General features: G+C 40.0%; 1 protein-coding gene across 1 annotated transcript; it reads right to left on the bottom strand.

Annotated features, from left to right (window-relative positions):
- Window positions 1-3,324: 3,324 nt before the first annotated feature.
- Window positions 3,325-19,933, bottom strand: apnl (actinoporin-like protein). The gene is made up of 3 exons (XM_057817357.1): window positions 19,693-19,933; window positions 19,197-19,305; window positions 3,325-4,383 (listed from the first exon to the last, which is right to left on the bottom strand). Exons 2-3 carry the CDS (start codon window positions 19,298-19,300, stop codon window positions 3,945-3,947), a joined length of 543 nt encoding a protein of 180 aa, XP_057673340.1. The 5' UTR covers window positions 19,301-19,305; window positions 19,693-19,933; the 3' UTR covers window positions 3,325-3,944.
- Window positions 19,934-21,566: the final 1,633 nt, after the last annotated feature.

The following is a 21,566-nucleotide window of genomic DNA, read 5'->3' as shown; positions in this document are numbered from 1 at the left end:
TTTAGCTTAGAATCATGAATTGATGTCTAATATTTTGTTTAAAAAAAAAAACACCTTAAAAAATTATTCACTCGCATATTTTAAAGTTTCAAACAAATGACATCACAATGAAAAAAACAGTGTCTGTAAAAAAGTAACGGATGTCTACCTCTGCCTTTTTGGAGTTTCAAAAGGTTCCCACTCACCGTGGATATTGGCCAAAACAAGCCCTACTACTGTGGGATCAGAAATTGCAACTTTGAGTTAAAAATAGCCGCGAATACAGCGATTACAAAGTAAACACTACAAACTTTCTTTAAATTAAGGACTACTTACATTTGATCATTGATAGGCATGTAAAACGCTCTCCTCATGCACATTAGCTGCACGTTAGCTGCACAACAACTGCAGCCGCCCTCCTCCAGGGAACGATCTGTAAATTTCTCTCCGGCGAAGACAAACAAACAAACCAGTCGTCATGTCAAAACATCCGGGCTAGTTATGTGTGATTTTCCGCTTCAAAGACTTTGAAACATCACTCGGTTTGGGTTAGCATGTCAGCTAGCTGTCACGCCTCTTGGCTTGTTTACATTCTCCCAAGCCGGGGATGGAAAATGACATAAGCCCGATTTAGGTGTCATAAAATATCGTTCGGGAGGTGCGACAGTAAAGGTGAAGTCGACAGTTTTGACCATTATGGAGTAATTTTGCCATGTCGTCCTGAATAGGTACATTTTTATTATTTCATATTCCATTTAGCACAAGACTGTTATTTGTCATGACCATGCAATTTATTTAGCAATTGGGGAAAATACTTGGATAAAAAGAATATCCTGTAAAAATATTGGAGTAGAGAGACTGAAACAATGACATTTTGCAGCTCTCTTCGTCGCGTTTTCCTCGTTGTGAATAGTTCCCCCTCAATGGGCTGAATAGTAAAACTGATGAGCCCATTCTCCCGCTGACATCATCCACCTGTTGGGGACGCTAGAGCCCTATAACGGTAGGCGTGGCTAACCGGCAGATTAAAAAGACTAGTTTCCCGTCATCGCCGCTTTGCTAAATTGTTGTATATAGTCGAATCGTCTCAAAATATGATTCTAATTCACATAATAATGCTATTTAAGACTTTTTTTCTCCTGTCGTATGCTCTTTAAGGCACGGTAAAAAATGAAATATTTGATATCGAGCGCTGCCCTTAACATGACTCGATAATGCGGACTTTAACCTCTCTCCCAGTTGTTATTTGGCACCGATTGGCCACGGGAAACCGGATATATGATTCTTTTAATTTCAGAATAGTAATTATGAAGGAATTCTTCACTATCCAAACTCTGAACTATTTTCTCCACCAGAGGGCAGTCATGCTCTTTGAACGAATAATGCGTCATTTATGTAATTTTTTTTCTCTCGTAAGAATTCAATTATTATTATTATTATTTTTGTATTTCTTTAGCTTAATGTGGTTATGTACAGAATAATTATAACAATAGTCCATATAGATAACTTTGTGCTCAGAAAAAAAAAAAATCAGACAAAAATATAAGCATTTACTCACAATGTTACTCATTACTTGAGTATTCTTTTCACCGAATACTTTCTTACTTGTACTTGAGTACATTTTTTGGAGGACTACTTTTACTTTTAATTGAATAATATTATTTAGAAGTAACGCTACTCTTACTTGAGTAAAAAAAAATTGGCTATTCTACCAACCTCTGTTCACCATCAATGCCAGCCAATGATTCCAAATTTTTAAACATTTTTTGACGGAGAACATACCGTATTGGCCCGAATATAAGACGCCCCTAAGACGACTCCCTCTTTTTCAAGACTCAAGTTTGAAAAAAGACTTTTTGAACACCAAATTAATTTTTACACAGAAAATAATTACAGTACATCTGAAACAAATGATTATGACAATATATTTGAGAGAAAAAACATGCTATTTTGCCTCATTCAAATCTTAATATCTGAACATTTAAATATGTAAACTAAAATGCAATCACATTCGTAAATGAATGGCTTCTGGTTTTTGAAATGTAAATAAACCAATCTATTGTGATAAAACAACAAAATTGCAATAACTGCATTAACCATCAAAGTGAGGTCTAACTGTAACTGTAGTCTTGAACCAAATCTGAATAAGGAAAACTATTGCAATGAAATAAGTGGTTAAACTTGAGAGTAGCTGAGATCTATCATGACAGAACATTACTCCTCAAGTTCAGTATTCGCTTAATTGATATCTGGCGCCATCTGGCGTCGTGAATGGGTATAATCAGGGGTGAAAGTGGGCCAGAACGGTCAGGAACGCAGTTCCGGTGTAAGATTCAGGGCCAGAACGCAGTTCCGGTATAAGATTCAGAGCAGGAATGCTGTTCCAGTACAAGGTGCTTTGATTCCGAAAATATGACAGCAACTATCAAAACGCTATGTAAAAAAAAAAAAAAAAAATGCTAAGCTGCCACACATGCATTTCAGCTCCAAGAAGAAAACAATCTACCAACATCAGATTTACATACACAAGTGTTAACAACAAGCATAATAAAGTGCTTGTGTAGCGTAATCCGTTTCCACCAATATTTATTATTGATTTTATTCCATGGACGGCATGGAGGTTTCCCCAGCTGCTGCAGTTTTCTGAGTCTGACGATGATGAGTCACGTCAATGTGCGAATGCACGCACCAAAGCAAAATGCCTGGACTCATTTATCCGTTCAATTGGCTGACATACTGACATGTGATCACCTGAGATGGTTAGCTCTGATTGGTTCCAATGTGCATTTTTCTGGAACAGCAAAAAAAAAAAAAAAAAAAAAAAAGCTTGTTGAATTGATGCGACAAAAAAAGGGCAATGCAACATATAATGGATCAAATCTTTAAGAGCAACGAAAGAGTTGAGGAGGCTTATTTATCATATTTAGTTTTATTTACCCTGATGGGGAGGTTCAGAACATCTTACTACTTTACTATTAAAAAAAGTCAATGTTTACATTAACTTCAATTTTAATATACAGTATATCCTATATTCTTAAGTAGTTAAAATTTGGCATTTTGTCTGTGAAGAAATGAGGGAAAATAAAAATGAGATGTACTGTAGGTTGGGGTTATTGCTGTTTTTGTTAACTTTTATCGTGCAAATAATTTAAAAAATACAATTTTGAATGAAAATCAGTTTTTGTATGTGTTATAGAAATAACTATGCTAAAACAGTTTTCTTTGCATTTCAGTAGTTTAAGAGGTTTGACCCCCCCCCCCCCCCCCCCCAAAAAAAAGAAATAGATAAATAAAAATTCTGGCTCCGTGGCGACCTTCACGTCGGGGAGTTCCGGCAAGAAATTCTAGCCCTAGACCCCGAATATAAGACGACTCCCACTTTTTCAGTCTTACTTCAATACAAAAAACACCGTCTTATATTCGGGCCAATACGATACTTGAGCATACCGTAGCGATGAACTTTTTGCACAACTTCTGGCAAAGTATTCGTGAGAACATCCTGATTTGGCGTGTATTGTGCAGGTATGTTGGCTTTTTCATTGTGTACATATGTCTGTGTGTGTATGAACAAGCTCCCTTCAGAAGCCGCAAAACACACATGTTCGTCGCCATCAAACAGGCCACTTTGCATTCATGAATTTTAATCAGATTTTCCGGCGTTTTCCCAGCATCGACTCAATCAACAGACAAACTGCTTTGACGGAAAAAAAAAAAGTATTTTGCTCACGTCGCTTCAGTGTCAAGGTAAACACACACAGGCTTTTATTAAGCAATCTGCCCTCGTTTTACCGGTGAGCCGTTCTTTCATTTCCATTTCTAAAGATGTCACTGTTGAACGAGGCTTCAACTTTTAAAGGAAGGCAGGATTGCCGCCTGGATGTATAAACACACTAAACTGTGATCTTAAGCTGATTTATTGAAGGGGAAGAGGCACACATCAGACACAATACATCTGTTAAAGCGTGCTAGTATGCGAAGAGCTTATCCCACAATTCCACTTTCATGATGGCTTTGCCCATCGGGCCCATGGTGGCTTTGACATCTAGGTAGTTACCAACGTAGTTGATCCCCGTGCCGGTGGCCTCCTCGCGCCTGAAGCCGTGCTCGCATTGCTTTTTCTCGTTGTACATCTGATTGAACAGGTCTTCGTTGCACTTGACGCCCTTCTTGTAGATGCCCACGGCGTACCAGTTCTTGTAAAAGTTGTAGTCCCACGGCACGGAGAACATGATGGCCACCGTCTCAATGAAGTCCTTCTGAGACCTCTCGAAGAGGTCGTAGGTCATGACGCCGACGCTGCCAGTCGCGTGGCCGCTAGATTTGGTGAAGGTGCACACCTCTGTCTTTTGGGGACGCACCGTGGGTTGAGGTGGGTTGTAGACCTCGCCATTCTCCAGGTGTACCCTGTTGGCATTCATTTAAATTGATTGTTAAGTGGTCAGTGGATTGACTTGAATGCAACCAGCAAGTGTGACTAGTCACAACAAATAAATTCTCAATTCAGCATTTGAAACCTAAAGTTATGTCTGGGCATCCGTCTATGAGCATATTCATTATAAATATTGAGAAATTTGCTTTAAAATATACCCTGTCCCTGTTTTTGAGCGGTTTTCCACAATATTTACAGATAGCTTCTGCTGCATGCAATACCATGAGTGACAGGGTGGTGTCGCCTATTTGCCATAATTCATTAAAATGAGTGTCAGGAAACTTTATGCGACTAAACTCTAAAGCAGGGTTCGGGAACCTTTTTGGCTGAGAGAGCCATGAACACCACATCTTTTTCAAATGTAATTCTGTGAGAGCCATACAATATGTTTAAAACTAAAAATACAAGTAATATGTGCATTTTATGTAATTTAAAAACTTTTAAAGTACAATAAGTCTCTGAATTCTTTTTAATAACTTATATATATAATAATAATTAAATTAAATAATAAAATTATTAATTTAAATTAAATAATATTTAAATAGTTATTCTAATCCACAGATACTCTTGTACTTACGGTTTTAAACCAGCAGGGGGGAGGCGTTCGCTAAGTGGCGTGCATGGGCAATAAATGTTCGCATTTTAGAGCAAATAAGAAATCAGCCGTCTTGGCAGTAATGTGAGACGGACGTTGTAAATTTTAATTTTTTTCTTGTTTGAGGTGAGAAAAACAGTATAATTTGACTGTGTATATTAGCGGATTGCTTTATTTTAGGATGATTGTGATGTGTGCTAAGTACGGAGCCCCCCGGGTGCCAGGGTAGAAAAAATAAACAAATCATAGCTAATCTGTACCCACAGATTACTAATCTGTACCCACAGTTTAGCAATCTGTACCCACAGTTTAGCAATCTTTACCCACAGTTTACTAAACTGTACCCACAGTTTACTAAACTGTACCCACAGATTACTAATCTGTACCCACAGTTTAGCAACGACCCGGAAACTGTAGTCACCAATGTTTGGCGGGGACTCCAAACGCCGAGGGACCGACCGAGCAAGCACCTGCACCTTTTGCCCTCGGCGAACAAAGGGGTTTTAAAAGGTAACTATTGCACATTTTCTTTGGTAGGCGTCTTTCAGGTGTCATTAATCAATATGGAATGTTGTGTGTTTGTAGCCGCTAATGCGGCTACTAAAAATAGCTAACTGACAAATGAACACTACTTGAATTAAGCACGCACGAACATGACAGCAGCACAGAAAATGTGCAAACACAACATCCCATATTGATTGATGACACCTGAAAGACGCCTACCAAAGAAAACGTGCAATAGTTACCTTTTAAAACCCCTTTGTTCGCCGAGGGCAAATGGTGCAGATGCTTGCTCGGTCGGTCCCTCGGCGTTTAGACTCGGAGTCCCCGCCATTCCGGGTCATTGCTAAACTATGGGTACAGTTTAGTAAACTGTGGGTACAGATTAGTAAACTGTGGGTACAGATTAGTAAACTGTGGGTACAGTTTAGTAATCTGTGGGTTCAGTTTAGTAATCTGTGGGTACAGATTAGTAAACTGTGGGTACAGATTAGCTATGATTTTTTATCCTTTCTATACTGGCACCCGGGGGGCTCCGTAGTACGGAACAAATTAGTAAACTGTGGGTACAGTTTAGTAATCTGTGGGTATAGTTTAGTAATCTGTGGGTACAGATTAGTAAACTGTGGGTACAGATTAGCTATAATTTTTTTATCTTTTCTATCCTGCACAGTTTAGTAATCTGTGGGTACAGTTTAGTAATCTGTGGGTACAGATTAGTAAACTGTGGGTACAGATTAGCTATGATTTTTTATCTTTTCTATCCTGGCACCCGGGGGGCTCTGTAGCTGAGTGTTAATATAGTTCAGAAATATGTTAATCGTTAAGTATTGTAATGTCCGTAACTATTTGTGGGCCCTTAAAGAGGCCATCAGACAGCAGAGTAGTGACGTAGCGGGAAGCAAGGAGGAGAGAGCGTACGGCGTGAGAGCGGAGTTAGCATGTTGTGGATGCCGCTGTTATTTTGTTTATTATTTCTATGGTTGCCACAATAAAGTGGGAAAGTCATCACCGACTCCTCTCCTTCCTATTTCCACATTCGGGGCTATTACAGTATGTTTATGTGTGACAGCAGAAGTGTTCGTAATGGCGAGCGGACGACGAGTGAATGCTAGTAGTGTCTAAAATGCAGAAGTTAAATGTTTTGTCACAAAAACTTGTATTTGTTTATTCATATAATTATATAAGAATTTGCATTTTAGAGCGAATAAGAAATGAGCCCTCTGTGTGCAGCAATGTAAGACGGACGTTGTTTTTTTTTCGTTTCATCTGTATAAGAAAAATGAAAATAAAGCAAAATTAAATGTGCAACAACAGACTGAAGCATTTAATCCCTGTCTGCACCACGCTACAGATCCATCGCTACTATTTCAACTGACTGCTACACGCATCATCAGACTTCGAACCTCCTCCACAGCCACACCTGGAGTGTCTGTAGTGTCCCGACCCGAATGTCGCCTGATCACTGGCTTGCCAATAAAAAAAATGTGAGCGCCCCTACTGGTTGCTCTTTTTAACAGTTCCCCTGTGGCTCTTACGCCCACCAGGTTTCCCCCGAGGTCCTAGCGCCCTTCCATTACATGACGAAACTTTTTTGTTGTTGTTAATAATTGAAGATTTGTCTGCGAGCCAGATGCAGCCGTCAAAAGAGCCACATCTGGCTCGCGAGCCATAGGTTCCCGAACCTTGCTCTAAAGGATATTTGGAAAGGACTTTTTGGCCATTTATCATTTTATGATGTTGAATTTGCTGAAATTTGAAGGAGAAAAAAATGATGAATTCAAATACCGTTTTAGACAACTAGAAATCACAATGAGGACAAATTAAATGTTTGAGCCAAGTGTTTAGTTTCAGGAGAATGGCTCACATATAATAAAAATATTTTCTAATAATCATCTCAAAACATATAGAAACAATTAAAATTAAAATAATATTTCAATGACATATATACTTTTTTTTAGAGTGATGCCTTGAAAATCAAGTTGATCACGTTTTATTTGCATACTTGTCGCTAAAAACATTCAATCTCAAATCATCTTCATTATTTTCTCCAGCCTCCACTAATAAAAAGTTTCCTACAATTTTTTTTTAATAAGAAAAACATCTCCATAATTAGGGTTGGGCATCGTTTTAAAGTGAACGATTCCGGTTCAGATTCCGATTCCACGTTTCGAACGATTGTGGTTCAGATTCCGATTCCACGTTTCGATTCCGGTTCCGAACGATACTCGATTCCGATTCTTTTAAGAGGCATGGTGAAAAAAAAAAAAAAGCAGAGTCATAAAATCTGCATCGCTTATATTCAAGTCTTAACTTCTCGATGATTTTTTTTTAAAATAAAATGAACTTCTCACGCAGCTGATTTTAACTCTTATATAAATATCAGTCTTTGAACTCGAGCATTTTTTTTTCTGCTCGGCGCTCAGGGCATCGGAACGAGGAATCGAAATTTAAAAGTTCGAACGATTCCGGGAGCATTGGAATGTTAGAACTGGTTCCCATCGATGCTTGATGCCAGACCCTATCCATAATATAGAGTACTATAATTAAACAGTTTGTCCATCATGATTCATTCAATGCAAAAACACCTTTTGCTGTGCCCCACTTGGCCATAGGGGGCAAAATAATACAGTCATGAAGCCTCAAATGAAGAAGGCTTTCACAATTGCTGTGTTTGACTCACAAAAGAGCAGAACAGTGATCCCTCACTTATCGCTGCTAATGGGGACCAGAACCGACTGCGTAAAGTGAAAAACACATTTTTTTGTGTGTCGATCAGTGCTGTTTTCATCAACAATGACGATTACGAAAATATTTAGTCAACGAACACTTTTTAAATGATGATGCAGAGACGATAACAAGCTTAAACGTGTTTTGGGAGACTAAAACGTAACGAGACAGATGCCAGTTTTCGTCTGATGAGACAAGAACGGGACAAAATGCGCAGTAGTTTCCGTCATGTTAAGCATGTGTGACATTTTATGTGTAGTTAGCCTGCATTGTAGCAGTGTCTGTTTGTCATTGCTGCGCCCTCCCCAGCCCCCGACTCACCAGTGCATCTCCTGTCACTCCAGCTTGCACACACGGTTAAGATTTGTTATCTTATCTTGGCCAGAAAGAATATACAGGTTGTTTTACCCTTTAAAGGTCTTTGCTGAGTTATCATCAGACACTAAATGTAACTTGTAGAGTTAGCATAGCATTTGCGTTAGTATTATGCTAACAGCGTGCGTCCTCTTAAACTCTCAGACATTTTTTTTTACATACAGTTTGTGAAATCCATTGGGTAAAATTAATTGAAAATAATGTACTTTTTTCCTGGAGAGTGTGAATTATCACCAAGTTGCCGTTGTCCTTGTAGACACTACAATATGTGCTCATCTGTCAATGTTCATTTGATAGTTGGAAACCTTTATTTATTTGTTCATTTATATTTGGATTAATTTTTCTAAAATTATACAGACGGAAAACATTTTTAGTACTGGACTTTGCACCATTGGGCGCACCTTACTATAAGCCACTACCCACCAAATTTGACACGAAAACTGCATTTGTTCATAGATAAGCCGCACTGGACTATAAACCGCAGCTGTCCTCACTGTATTATGGGATTAAGATATTAACAGGTAACACTTTATTTGAAAGCAGCATCATACGCCTATCATAAGATTAAACGAACCACCATGAAGCCTTGAACCAATTGGCTGTCAAGCTTCATTGCTTCAAGAAGCTTCATTTGCCCATCAGTGCTCCTTTGGAGGAGACTGTCAACCTCTGCTGCCACCTGCTGTCAAAACTGTTGTTGTCCAACATGCCTCCTAGCATGCATTGCAGCGCTACGGATGTAAATAATAAACCAAATTCGTGTTCTGTGCTAATTATCTATTCAGTTACTGTTCCAGTTTTTTCATTAATTGCTAGTTATGGTATTTGGTAACACTATATTTGACAGTGGTGCCATAAGACTGTCATTAGACAATCATAGTTATGACATGACACTGTCATGAGTATTTATGAATGCTTATAACAAAAGTAATTTAGTGTTATCTGGGAAATTATCTCACTTTTGAATGGATGACACTTAATGACATAAGCTTTCAGTAATGCCCATCATAGTGTCATGTCATAATTATGACAGTCTCATGACTGTTATGACGCCGCTGTCAAATAAAGTGTTACCTATTAACCCAAATAAATCCACAAATAAGTCGCACTGGACTATATGCCGCAGGATTCAAAATGAATGAAAAAAAGTAGCAGCTTACAGTCCAAAAATTATGGTAAATGTCCACTAAAATTTAAAGAAGAAATTCGTTTGGAGTTTTCGACAACAAAATGAGACAAATACATTTTTAGATGACTAAAATACGACTGGGACTAATAAGTGTTATCGTCCAAAAGACTAAGACTAAGACGAAAATTAAAAGCGCTTATTGATACTATCCTTAAGTCCCTATAAAACCGTACAAATGCATATGTTATCATTAGAAAATTAAATAATAGTTTAAATATCAATAAGATAAACAACACAAAAAGTAATGTAAAAAGAATGGAAATAATTCGTACTGTACATTCATTCTCTCAATCGCTCTCATATGATACGTGTGTGTAAGTGTACATACTGTACATATGTAGATGAAAATAAAGTGTACATAAATGTTTTTATTCTTTTATTCTTATAACAAGATACTTATATAACAAGATTAAAAAATCAGCGATGCACTGAGTGCGTGAAAGTTGAGTCGCAAAGTAGCGAGGGACCACTGCATTATACTTTTTTTAAAGAGTGGTGCCTTGAAAATCACGTTGATCAAGTTTATTTTGCATTATTGTTACCAAAAACATTCAATCTCCAATCATATTTATCTATTGAAATGAATGGAAACCATCTTTTCCAGCCTCCAGCAATAACTAAAACAATTTTCTTATTTGTGTTTAATTAGGAAAATCTCAATTCATCCATTTATTCAAATATGCTATACCGTAATTTCCCGAATATAAGGCGCACCCGTGTATAATGCGCACCCCAAATTTACTTGTAAAATCTAGGGGAAATTATTTTACCCGTTTATAACGCGCACCCTAATTGTAGCACCAATAAATAGAAGAATACAAGAAAACAGAGCTTGTGTACAGATACAGAGATGTCATTTTACTGACTGGTGAAACACAGCTCAAGCATAGCACATTGGTAGTTCAAAACATTAACGTGAACTGACAATATTTACGGTAATAATATGATTTGACAACTTCTCCAACTTACCAGAATCTAGGAGAAAACAAAACAGATGTGACTTTTCTTATAAAGGCTGCTGTATAACTTGCTCGTTTCCTCATGATGAATAAATGTTTCTTCCATGGATTGATACGGTAAAATGAAAGTGAGAACGTAAGTCGGAAATCCGTGAGAGCTCATAGCTGTCAGCACGAGAGTAACAAAAGGAACTATTGTTATTTGGGTTTGAGTTTCCCGAGGGACCGATATAGTTGACGGACACAGGAAGTGTGTGTCCTTACATTTGTTATGGTCCGAATTGCGGAGCTGCAATAAACGTCGACTCAAATGAGTTCAAGAAACTAAATTCTGTGCTTTATGAAGAGTGAAAAAAGCAGAATTTAACACAGACGAAATCATTCGGCCGATTAGAGTGAAGTATTACCGAAACAAAACGGTGACGTCACGTACCGTAATGGTCGGCAACGGGTCGCCGCATACGTTTCTTCAACACAACGTGGCCGTGTCAATGAAAAAAAATCGGTTTATATATATATGTAATACATATATATTTCTGTCTCCATCCATGTACCCGTTTATAATGCGCACCATGAGTTTACCAGTTGATTTTGGGGAAAAAAAAGTGCGCGTTATATTCGGGAAATTACGGTAATTAAAACAGTTTGTCCATCATGAGTCATTCAATGCGATGATGTCTTGGCCACAGGGGGCAGTATGATACAATCATTAAGCCCTCAAATGAAGATTACTGCACTTGACTCACTAAACAGCAGTATAGTTTTACATAAATAACTTATATGGAAGAATGTAAACATTTTGTCATCATTTTTGACACATTATTTGCCATTAGCCTCGATTGACATCCAATCTACCGTATTCTCTGCACTACAAGGTGCACTTAAAAGCCTTCCATTTTCTCAAAAGCCGAATAGTGCGCCTTATAATCAGATGCGCCTTATACACGGATCAATATTGATTATTCATGACATGACATTCCCTTTAGGGAGCTTCATCTAGTAGATGCATAAAGCTACTGCAACTACGGTATGACAACAACAACAGGGTGACCCAAAAACCTTTTAACAATCCAATAAAACCAAGAGTGATGGAAGAAAAATATTTTATTTATAGTAATTGGAACCTTAAAACATGCCATTTAAGAAACAAATATGGAATTTTCATTTAAAAATTATGTCCTTCAAATAGCGCCCTCCAGCATGAATGCATTCTTGAAATCTGCTGTTGACCACTAAAAAAAAAAAAAAAGGGGAATCTTTGCATATAGGCAGACATGAGCAAGTGGCAGTACTTGTCATTTTAGTAGCCATGGTGAATTCATGATGAAATTCAGTGTTCCAGCTAAATGAGGAATCTCAACAGCCAATTTCAAGAATGCATTCGTACAGGAGGACGCCATTTAAAGAACGTCATTTTTTAAAAAGTGAAAAGTCCATCACTGTCTCTTGGTTGGCATGTTTTTAAGTGATCCTCTAACTTAAATACATGTAGGCTCAAATAAACCACAATTGTTCTCTTGTACTAAAATATGTTGTTAGAAACACATAAAATGTTAACGTGCCTGTGACACGAAAAAGCATGTTTATTTCATAATACACGCGGTATTTTATGCCCCTGAATGATATGGACCACTTGGATGTGTGTGGAAGCGATCGCTATTTTTATTTAGTTTTTTGAATCCCGCGCCATGAAAATGAGTAACTTCCGGCTTCGGTCTTGCATTGAGGAGGAGGGCGCTGTGATGTGTACGGTAGAAGACGTCCTCTTCACGCTACAGGGTACTGTTGTGTATGAGGACGAAGGATTCAGCTGATTTTGCGGATTAATACGTTTATTTTTCGCATCACGCCAGCCAAACGGCTGCAGAAAAATCATTCTGTATGAGGGAGAGGCGTATGCGCCTTTTTGGAGTTTCAAAAGGTTCCCATTCACTGTGGATATTGGCCAAGCCCTACTACTGTGGGACCATTGGACTTGCGAGGAAGTGAGTAAACATCTTGTTTTGTATTATGTCAAATACGAATACAGCGATTACAAAGTAAACACAACAAACTTCCTTTAAATAAAGGACTACTTACGTTTGATCATTGATAGGCATGTAAAAAGCTCTCCTAATGCTCATTAGCAGCAGCACGTTAGCTGCACAACAACTCCAGCCACCCTCCTCCAGGGAACGAACTGTAAATTGCTCCCTGCCGGGCGGTTTGCCGATCCGCGAAGACAATCGACAACCGGGTCGTCATGTCAAATAATCCAGGCTAGTTATGTGTGATTTTCCGCTTCGAAGACTTTGAAACATCACTCGGGTCGGGTTAGCATGTCGGCTAGCTGTCATGCCTTCTGGTTTGTTTACATTCTCTGAAGCCGGGGAAGGGAAATGACATATGTCCGTTTTAGGTGTCATAAAATATCGTTCGGGAGGTGCGACAGTAAAGGTGAAGTCGAAAGTTTTGACCATTATGGAGTAATTTTGCCATGTCATCCTGAATAAATGCATTTTTATTATTTCATATTCCATTCAGCACAAGACTGTTATTTGTCATGACCATGCGATTTATTTAGCAATTATACTTGGATAAAAAGAATATCCTGTAAAAATATTGAAGTAAAGAGACAGAAACAATGACATTTTGCCACTCTCTTTGTCGCGTTTTCCTCGTTGTGAATAGTTCCCCCTTGACGGGCTGACTGGTCCTTCTCAAGCCATTTATTTAGCAATTGGGGAAAATACTTGGATAAAAAGAATATCCTGTAAAAATATTGGAGTAGAGAGACTGAAACAATGACATTTTGCGGCTCTCTTTGTCGCCTTTTCCTCGTTCTGAATAATTCCCCCTCAATTGGCTGAAAAGTAAAACCGATGAGCCCAGTCTACCGCTGACGTCATCCACCTGTTGGGGACGCTAAAGCCTTATAATGGTAGGCGTGGCTAACCGGCAGATTAAAAGACTAATTTCTCGTCATCTGTGCTTTGCTAAATTGTTGTATATAGTCGAATCGTCTCAAAATATGATACTAATTCACATAATATTGCCATTTAAGACTTTTTTTTCTCGTGTCGTATGCTCATTAAATCAATGGCAATATTTTATAATATTTAGTCCATATTTTGACCGTTAGTTGACGCCACGGTTTGCGGGCTCGCAGTAATTGGTATCTTTCCAAATGTGTAGCGTGTTCAACAATTGCTTATTGCTGCCTAAACTCGTGAAGTAAAATGCCACGATGTGCTGCTTATGGATGCAATTTCCAGTCAAATGGAAACAAGGGGAGTGAAGTGAGTGGTCAAGGTGGAATTATTATTTTTAGTGATAAATGTGCATAAGTTGAAGCTTCTCCACTTTTTTGGTCCCTGTATGCACGTATCCTACCCACCACTCGTTACAACTGGCGCCCGAACATTTTTCCTGGATCCTCAGTCAAGTAAGGGATCCGTCTATTTTCTGGATCCGACGGTCCCACCGCGTCTGCAATATTGGTTTCGGATCCGTCCATTTTTTCGATTCGTCGGTTCCACAGCGGCTTTTCGGATCAGTCTATTATGTGGATCGACCGCCTGATCGCGGCTATGACATTGCCATGGGATCGGTCTAATTCCTGGATCTTCGGGTGAGTAAAAAACACGGATTTGGATTACTATTGCTGTCTTTTATGTTGACTATTGTTTGTGGGAGCTTTCCCCAAATCATACTAAATAATTAAAGCACTATGGCACGCTACAGTGACGACAGGGACATGACGTGCTCATTTTGAAATGTTCACCGGAGGTACGTTCGCTAAACTGCTAACCGAAAGCTTTACACTCTGTAAAAAAACATTTTTCGTCATTGCTTGTGGTGTCACTAATGGATTTCATTGTTTTTTTCGTGAGCAAATGCTGTTAACCAGCTCTGTACTGCATTGTTTCGCCACAGGGTGTGCTGTCGTGTTTTTTATGTTCGGTGTGAAGAAGAAGAAAGTTAAAAGAGGCATTAGCAGCCTGTTCTCAACGTTTCCCTCACTGCACTATGTGGAACAGTCCATTGCAGTGCGAGTGCGTGGGGGAGAGATAATATAAATGCAGCATTCAAATGGCTCTCTTTTTTGTTTTGTTATTTGTTTGGTATGCTGACATAATTATACATGACAAATAGTTGGGGGTGCTGCCGGCTCCGGTGGCCCAAGCCCTTGCTCGTTGGGGCAAGGACAGCTGGTTGGGGGCCCCCTACTGGTTGGGGGCCTAGGACGATCGCCTACTTCGCCTGAATAGTAGATCCACCTATGGTCATCGTGACGTCATAGTCATGGAAACATTTCTGACCAAATAAAAGTGATAAAAATATAACGCTGATTGGCATGTTTTAATGTTTCAATTACTATAAGTGAAATATTTTTTCTTCCATCACGCTTGGTTTTATTACCGTAATTTCCCAAATATAAGGCGCACCCGTGTATAATGCGCACCCCGAATTTACTTGTAAAATCTAGGGGAAATTATTGTACCCGTTTATAACGCGCACCCTAATTTTAGCACCAATAAATAGAAGAATACAAGAAAACAGAGCTCGTGTACAGATACAGAAATGTAATTTTACTGACTGGTGAAACACAGCACAAGCATAGCACATTGGTAGTTCAAAACATTACCATAAACTGACAATATTTACGGTAATAATATGATTTGACAACTTCTGCAACTTACCGGAATCTAGGAGAAAACAAAACAGATGTGACTTTTCTTTTAAAGGCTGCTGTATAACTTGCTCGTTTCATCATAATGAATAAATGTTTCTTCCATGGATTGATACGGTAAAATGAAAGTGAGAACGTTAAGTCGGAAATCCGTGAGAGCTCATCGTTGTCAACACGACAGTAACAATAGGAACTATTGTTATTAGGGTTTGAGTTTCCCGAGGGACAGATATAGTTGACAGACACAGGAAGTCTGTGTGCTTACGTTTGTTATGGTCCGAGTTGGGGAGCTGCAATAAACGTTGACTCAAATGTGTTCAAGAAACTAAATTCTGTGCTTTATGAAGAGTGAAAAAAGCAGAATTTAACACAGATGAAATCATTTGGCCGATTAGAGTGAAGTAGGGCTGCAGCTATCGAATATTTTAGTAATTGCGTAATCGACTGAAAATTCTATCGATTAATCGAGTAATCGGATAAAACATTTTTATTTTTAGGTTAAGAGCAATTATAAATATACATTAGATTATAAACATTTCATCTAATATTGAACCATTTTCAGCCAATCAATGTCTTTATTTTCGATGCGCATTGTTGAAAACAGCCAACAATTGCATCTCAGATGTGACTATAATAAAAATACTAATTCACTGCTTTTACTTAAAAAACTTCTAGATCTTATAAAAAATATAAATATTTCTTACCTAAAAATGTCATTACGCTTGATAACACACATCACTTAAAAGTTAGGTGTTTCTCCCATGTGTTTCAATTGGATTTCCATTTGTGTCAAGATATTTTTAAGTTCGAGTTAAGGTTTAACTTAGTCTATGCATGCATGCAATGCATGTAAGTCCTGATAGGATTTTGAGTTTTTGCAGTGTTCAAAATAAATGTATGACACCTGCTGTATTGGAGCTCATTAAGGACCAGTGCTACTTAGTGTTTTATCCAACAATGACTACTGAGCTAAAATTGACAGCATTATTTTTTATTTTACACACTCGTCACTCTACAGCGCTATGTTTTCACAGATTAAATAAAGCCTGTATGTAAGACACGTTAGCCATGCATCGACAGTGGTCATAATTAATAGAAAACTAGCCCTCTACAGGGCTAACGTTACATTAGCGAGTGACAGTAACGTTAATCTTATTTATTAGCGCTATGTAGTATACTGCTTTAAGATGACGGCTGTTTACTAACGCCGCCATGTCTGTCATTTCGTAGCTGGTTCTACTTACATATGATATCTATGAGAAGCATCAGAAGCTAGCTGCTACCACTTTAGTATCATGCGGGCGCAGTTTTTAGCAACGTCGGTGTAGTTTGTAGCGGCTGTCGGCTGCAGTAAGTTTTTTTTTTTTTTTTTTTAATTGCTTCTTCCTCTCTGCACGTGACGTTAGCGCGTTGTCCCGCATTAAAAGTACTCCAGGCAAAATGTGATTCTTAGAGCTGGCAAAATTAAGCGATTCCTCGAGGTGAATAAAATTACTCGGGCCAGTTTTTTAACTCGAGTTACTCGAGTTGCTCGAGTATTCTTTTCAGCTCTAGAGTGAAGTATTACCGAAACAAAATGGTGACGTCACGTACCGTAATGGTCGGCAACGCGTCGCCGCATACGTTTCTTCAACACAACGTGGCCGTGTCAATAAAAAAAAAATCGGTTTTTATATATCCATCCATCCATCCATCCATCCATCCATCCATCCATCCATCCATCCATCCATCCATCCATCCATTATCTTCTGCTTGTTCCGGGGTCGGGTCGCGGGGGCAGCAGCTTTAACAGGGAAGCCCAGACTTCCCTCTCCCCAGCCGCTTCAACCAGCTCCTCTGGCGGGATCCCAAGGCGTTCCCAGGCCAGCCGAGAGACATAGTCTCTCCAGCGTGTCCTGGGTCGTCCCCGGGGCCTCCCGCCGGTGGGACATGCCCGGAACACCGCTCCAGGGAGGCGTCCGGGAGGCATCCGAACCAGATGCCTGAGCCACCTCAGCTGGCTCCTCTCTACGCGGAGGAGTAGCGGCTCGACGCCGAGTCCCTCCCGGATGACCGAGCTTCTCACCCTATCTCTAAGGGAGAGTCCGGACACCCTGCGGAGGTAGCTCATTTCGGCCGCTTGTATCCGGGATCTTGTTCTTTCGGTCACGACCCAAAGCTCGTGACCATAGGTGAGGGTAGGAACGTAGATCGACTGGTAAATCGAGAGCATCGCCTTTCGGCTCAGCTCCTTCTTCACCACTACGGACCGGTGCAGAGTCCGCATCACTGCAGACGCTGCACCGATTCACCTGTCGATCTCCCGCTCCCTCCTACCGTCACTCGTGAACAAGACCCCAAGATACTTGAACTCCTCCACTTGGGGCAGGATCTCATCCCCGACCCGGAGAGGGCACTCCACCCTTTTCCGACTAAGGACCATGGTCTCGGATTTGGAGGTGCTGATCTTCATCCCGACCGCTTTACACTCGGCTGCGAACCACTCCAGTGAGAGTTGGAGGTCACGGCTTGATGAAGCCAACAGCACTAAATCATCTGCAAAAAGCAGAGATTCAATGCTGAGGTCACCAAACCGGACACCCTCAACGCTTCGGCTGCGCCTAGAAATTCTGTCCTTAAAAATAATGAACAAAATCGGTGACAAAGGGCAGCCTTGGCGGAGTCCAACCCTCACTGCGAACGAAGTCGACTTACTGCCGGCAATGCGGACCAAACTCTGACACCGGTCGTACAGGGACCGAACAGCCCTTACCAAGGGGCTCGGTACCCTGTGCTCCCGGAGCACCCCCCACAGGACTCCCCGAGGCACACGGTCAAACGCCTTCTCCAGATCCACAAAACACATGTAGACTGATCAGGCGAACTCCCATGCACCCTCGAGGACCCTGCCGAGGGTGTAGAGCTGGTCCACTGTTCCACGGCCGGGACGAAAACCACACTGCTCCTCCTGAATCCGAGATTCGACTTCTCGGCGGACTCTCCAGCACCCCTGAATAGACTTTACCTGGGAGGCTGAGTAGTGTGATCACTCTATAATTGGAACACACCCTCCGGTCCCCCTTCTTAAAAAGGGGGACCACCACCCCTGTCTGCCAATCCAGAGGCACTGTCCCCGATGTCCACGCGATGTTGTAGAGACGTGTCAGGCACGACACCCCTACAACATCCAGAGCCTTTAGGAACTCCGGGCGGATCTCATCTACCCCCGGAGCCGGAGTTTTTATACTGTATATATGTAATATATATATATATATATATATATATATTTCTGTCTCCATCCATGTACCCGTTTACAATGCGCACCATGATTTTACAAGTTGATTTTGGGGAAAAAAAGTGCGCGTTATATTGGGGAAATTATGGTAGATTGTTAAAAAAGTTCCCGTTTTTTGGGGTCACCCTGGATATCGATCAATATTGGTTACCCATGACATGACATTCCCTTTAGCGCAGCTCCATCTAGTGGATGCAAAACGCAACCACAAGTGCTACTACTACTAAACCGCCTTATAATGCGGTGCGTCCTATATAAGAAAAGTTATAAAATAGGCCATTCATTGAATGTGCGTGTTATACTTCAATGCGCCTTTTAGTGCGGAAAATACAGTATTTTGACTGGGAGATGCTGGCAGCGATCGAATGAACCCTCCCAGTGCAAATAAACTGGACGTCTTTAGCCGTCAATGAGTTAACATATTAAAATGATTATAAATAGATTGATATTTATTTGTGAAAGATAAAAATGTGAATTTTGTAATGGGTCTTACTTGGGGTTGATGAGGCAGTAATTGTTGGTCATATTTGTGATCTCAATGGTGACGCTCCTCCTGCTCTTCACGTCGGCGGCCACGGCTTCTGCGGATTCCGACATCTTGGCTGCCACAGAAAAGTAAGAAAAGAAAATGGAAATGGTGAAGTTTCCTCTCTTTCACCCCAATCATCCGAATTATTCCATCTAAAACATCTTCTTGACCTATACTCTGCTGACATTGCTCTGCTGGCATTCGGCTGACCTTCCGAGGCCCGAGCAGAGCAGCTACGCTTATAAATGATGGATCTGCGCCGGATAATGAGATGTGTGAGGTGCAGCAAAGAGGGAGAAGCGCTTCGGTCCGACTGTCGACGGTCTAATTAGGGAGCGTACCTTTTCAATTACGGCTCCCCGGTGGAGTCAGTTGAGTTGAAAAAAAAAGTCGGCTATACAAATCACACCAATCAGGTGAAAAAGTGACAGTAAAATGTATGAAATTAAGAAGCTCTTACCTCTTTAGTCGACCTGAAGGTGCTCTCAAGTTCCAAAGTTGGAAAAAAGGAGGAAAAGAGGAGGGGGAGGAGTTTTTCCTTTTCTTCTTTTTTTAAATGGTGAGGACAACACCCTTCAAACAGACTGTCAGTCAGTCAGTCAGTCATCCAAAACCCCCTCCGCTATTCAATGACAGCAAATATGCTTGCACCCGAGCCACACCCAAGTGTCTGGTGTGTACTTTACACAAGCAAATAAGGGATCAAATCCATCCTGTTATCTATCCTGAAGGCTTTTGACTCAAGTGCTTATGAATGTCCACACTTGCTTTGTTGTTGTGCAACAGAAGCGACTAGGGGCGAGTTAAGGCACATCAGGAGTGACTTCACTCATGTTCTAGAATTCTTTACCACAATTGGTGGGGCCTCTTGGGTCTTGCGGTCTAATTTTTACACGGATATCTATCATAAGCTGCGTACAGAATGCATTGACTTGACGTAAAACAAACTGGTCTTGCATTCCACACGGATTGGGACTTGTTTTTGCAGAATTCTCCAACCTGAACGAGAAGGGTGGCATCAAATATCTCAATAATGGTGGAAGTAATAGTATTGAATTCAGGCTTTTCCCCCCAGGGAATTCTATTTGTCAGCAGATCATGCTACAATGATGTAGACGGATGTCTTGACTTACAAGAAACGTTACATGTTTTGTTTGTTAGAAATGTGTCGTTACTTAGCTGATTTGTTCCCCCTTGAAATACAAGTTTTAAAAAAAGCGAATTACGAGTTAAACCTAGAGACCGGGACCGATCACGTCATTTTCAAAGTTCATTGTCGCGCTCAATCTGTAACGGCGCTGTTTTACCTATATAGAGAGATAAAAGGCAGCGTAAAATGAGTAGAGTGAATTTTGGCACCCTTTGGAGACTTGTTTTTAATTGGCTAAAGACTTACAATCCCTCTCCCTACATTTAGAAATATAGGAAGCAAAGTGGGGTAGCAAGGTAGCAACTGATCATTATCTTAACACCTTATGTTATTTCCCAACGCAGAGAAGATATATCAATTGGTAGCACTACGCACAGTCATGGTTCCACTTCCCATCATGCATTTGGCCATGGCTACAGTATCATTTACTGAAAGCTTAACAAATACACTAGATGGCAATATTTAGTCACAATATACAAATTCACAAGTCTTTCTATCCGTGGACCCCTCTCACAGAAAGAATGTTAATAATGTAAATGCCATCTTGAGGATTTATTTTCATAATAAACAAATACAGTACTTATGTACTGTATGTTGAATGTATATATTCGTCCGAGTTTTATTTTTTTCTTAATGCATGGAATGATTGGAATTAAATCGGGAGCAAAAAAAAAAAAAAAAGCAATCGGATTGGGAAATATCGGGATCGGCAGATACTCAAACCAAAACGATCGGGATCGGATCAGAGCAAAAAAACATGATCGGAACAACCCTAGTTGCCAAAGCAACTGTTTAACAAGTTAAACGATGATTGACGCATGCGGCGCTTTGAAGTTTCGTCTTCCAAGCTTCTCTGGCAAGATCAAACCTTAATGTCTGTCAATCATCGTTAACTTTAACAAGCAACTCAAGAAAAGCGGCAGGAACGAAAGTGAGAGACTACATGATCGTATCCTTAAGGCTCTATAAGATACCACATTTATTTATTTATTCATTCATTCATTTGAAAAAAAAATCTGCGATGAGATGAGCAGGCGAAAGAGCGAGTCATCACTGTATCGGTACGGTATAATATTGGCGTCAGTGTTGTTTTTGGCAGCCCTTTTAATTTTGTCTTAGTCTTTCTGACGATAATACTTATTAGTCTTAGTCATATTTTAGATATCTCAAAATGTATTTTGTCC

This window comes from Corythoichthys intestinalis, chromosome 16, assembly GCF_030265065.1.
Source record: "Corythoichthys intestinalis isolate RoL2023-P3 chromosome 16, ASM3026506v1, whole genome shotgun sequence".
Lineage (NCBI taxonomy): Eukaryota > Metazoa > Chordata > Actinopteri > Syngnathiformes > Syngnathidae > Corythoichthys > Corythoichthys intestinalis.
The sequence above is the reverse complement of the archived record's forward strand: the minus strand, read 5'-3'. Positions and strand labels throughout refer to the sequence as shown.

Coding starts and splice junctions, on each gene's coding strand:
- apnl (XM_057817357.1), bottom strand. CDS start 19,300: ATGTCGGAATCCGCAGAAGCCGTGGCCGCCGACGTGAAGAGCAGGAGG. Junction 4,384..19,196: donor TACTGCCTCATCAACCCCAA/GTAAGACCCATT, acceptor GAATGCCAACAG/GGTACACCTGGAGAATGGCG.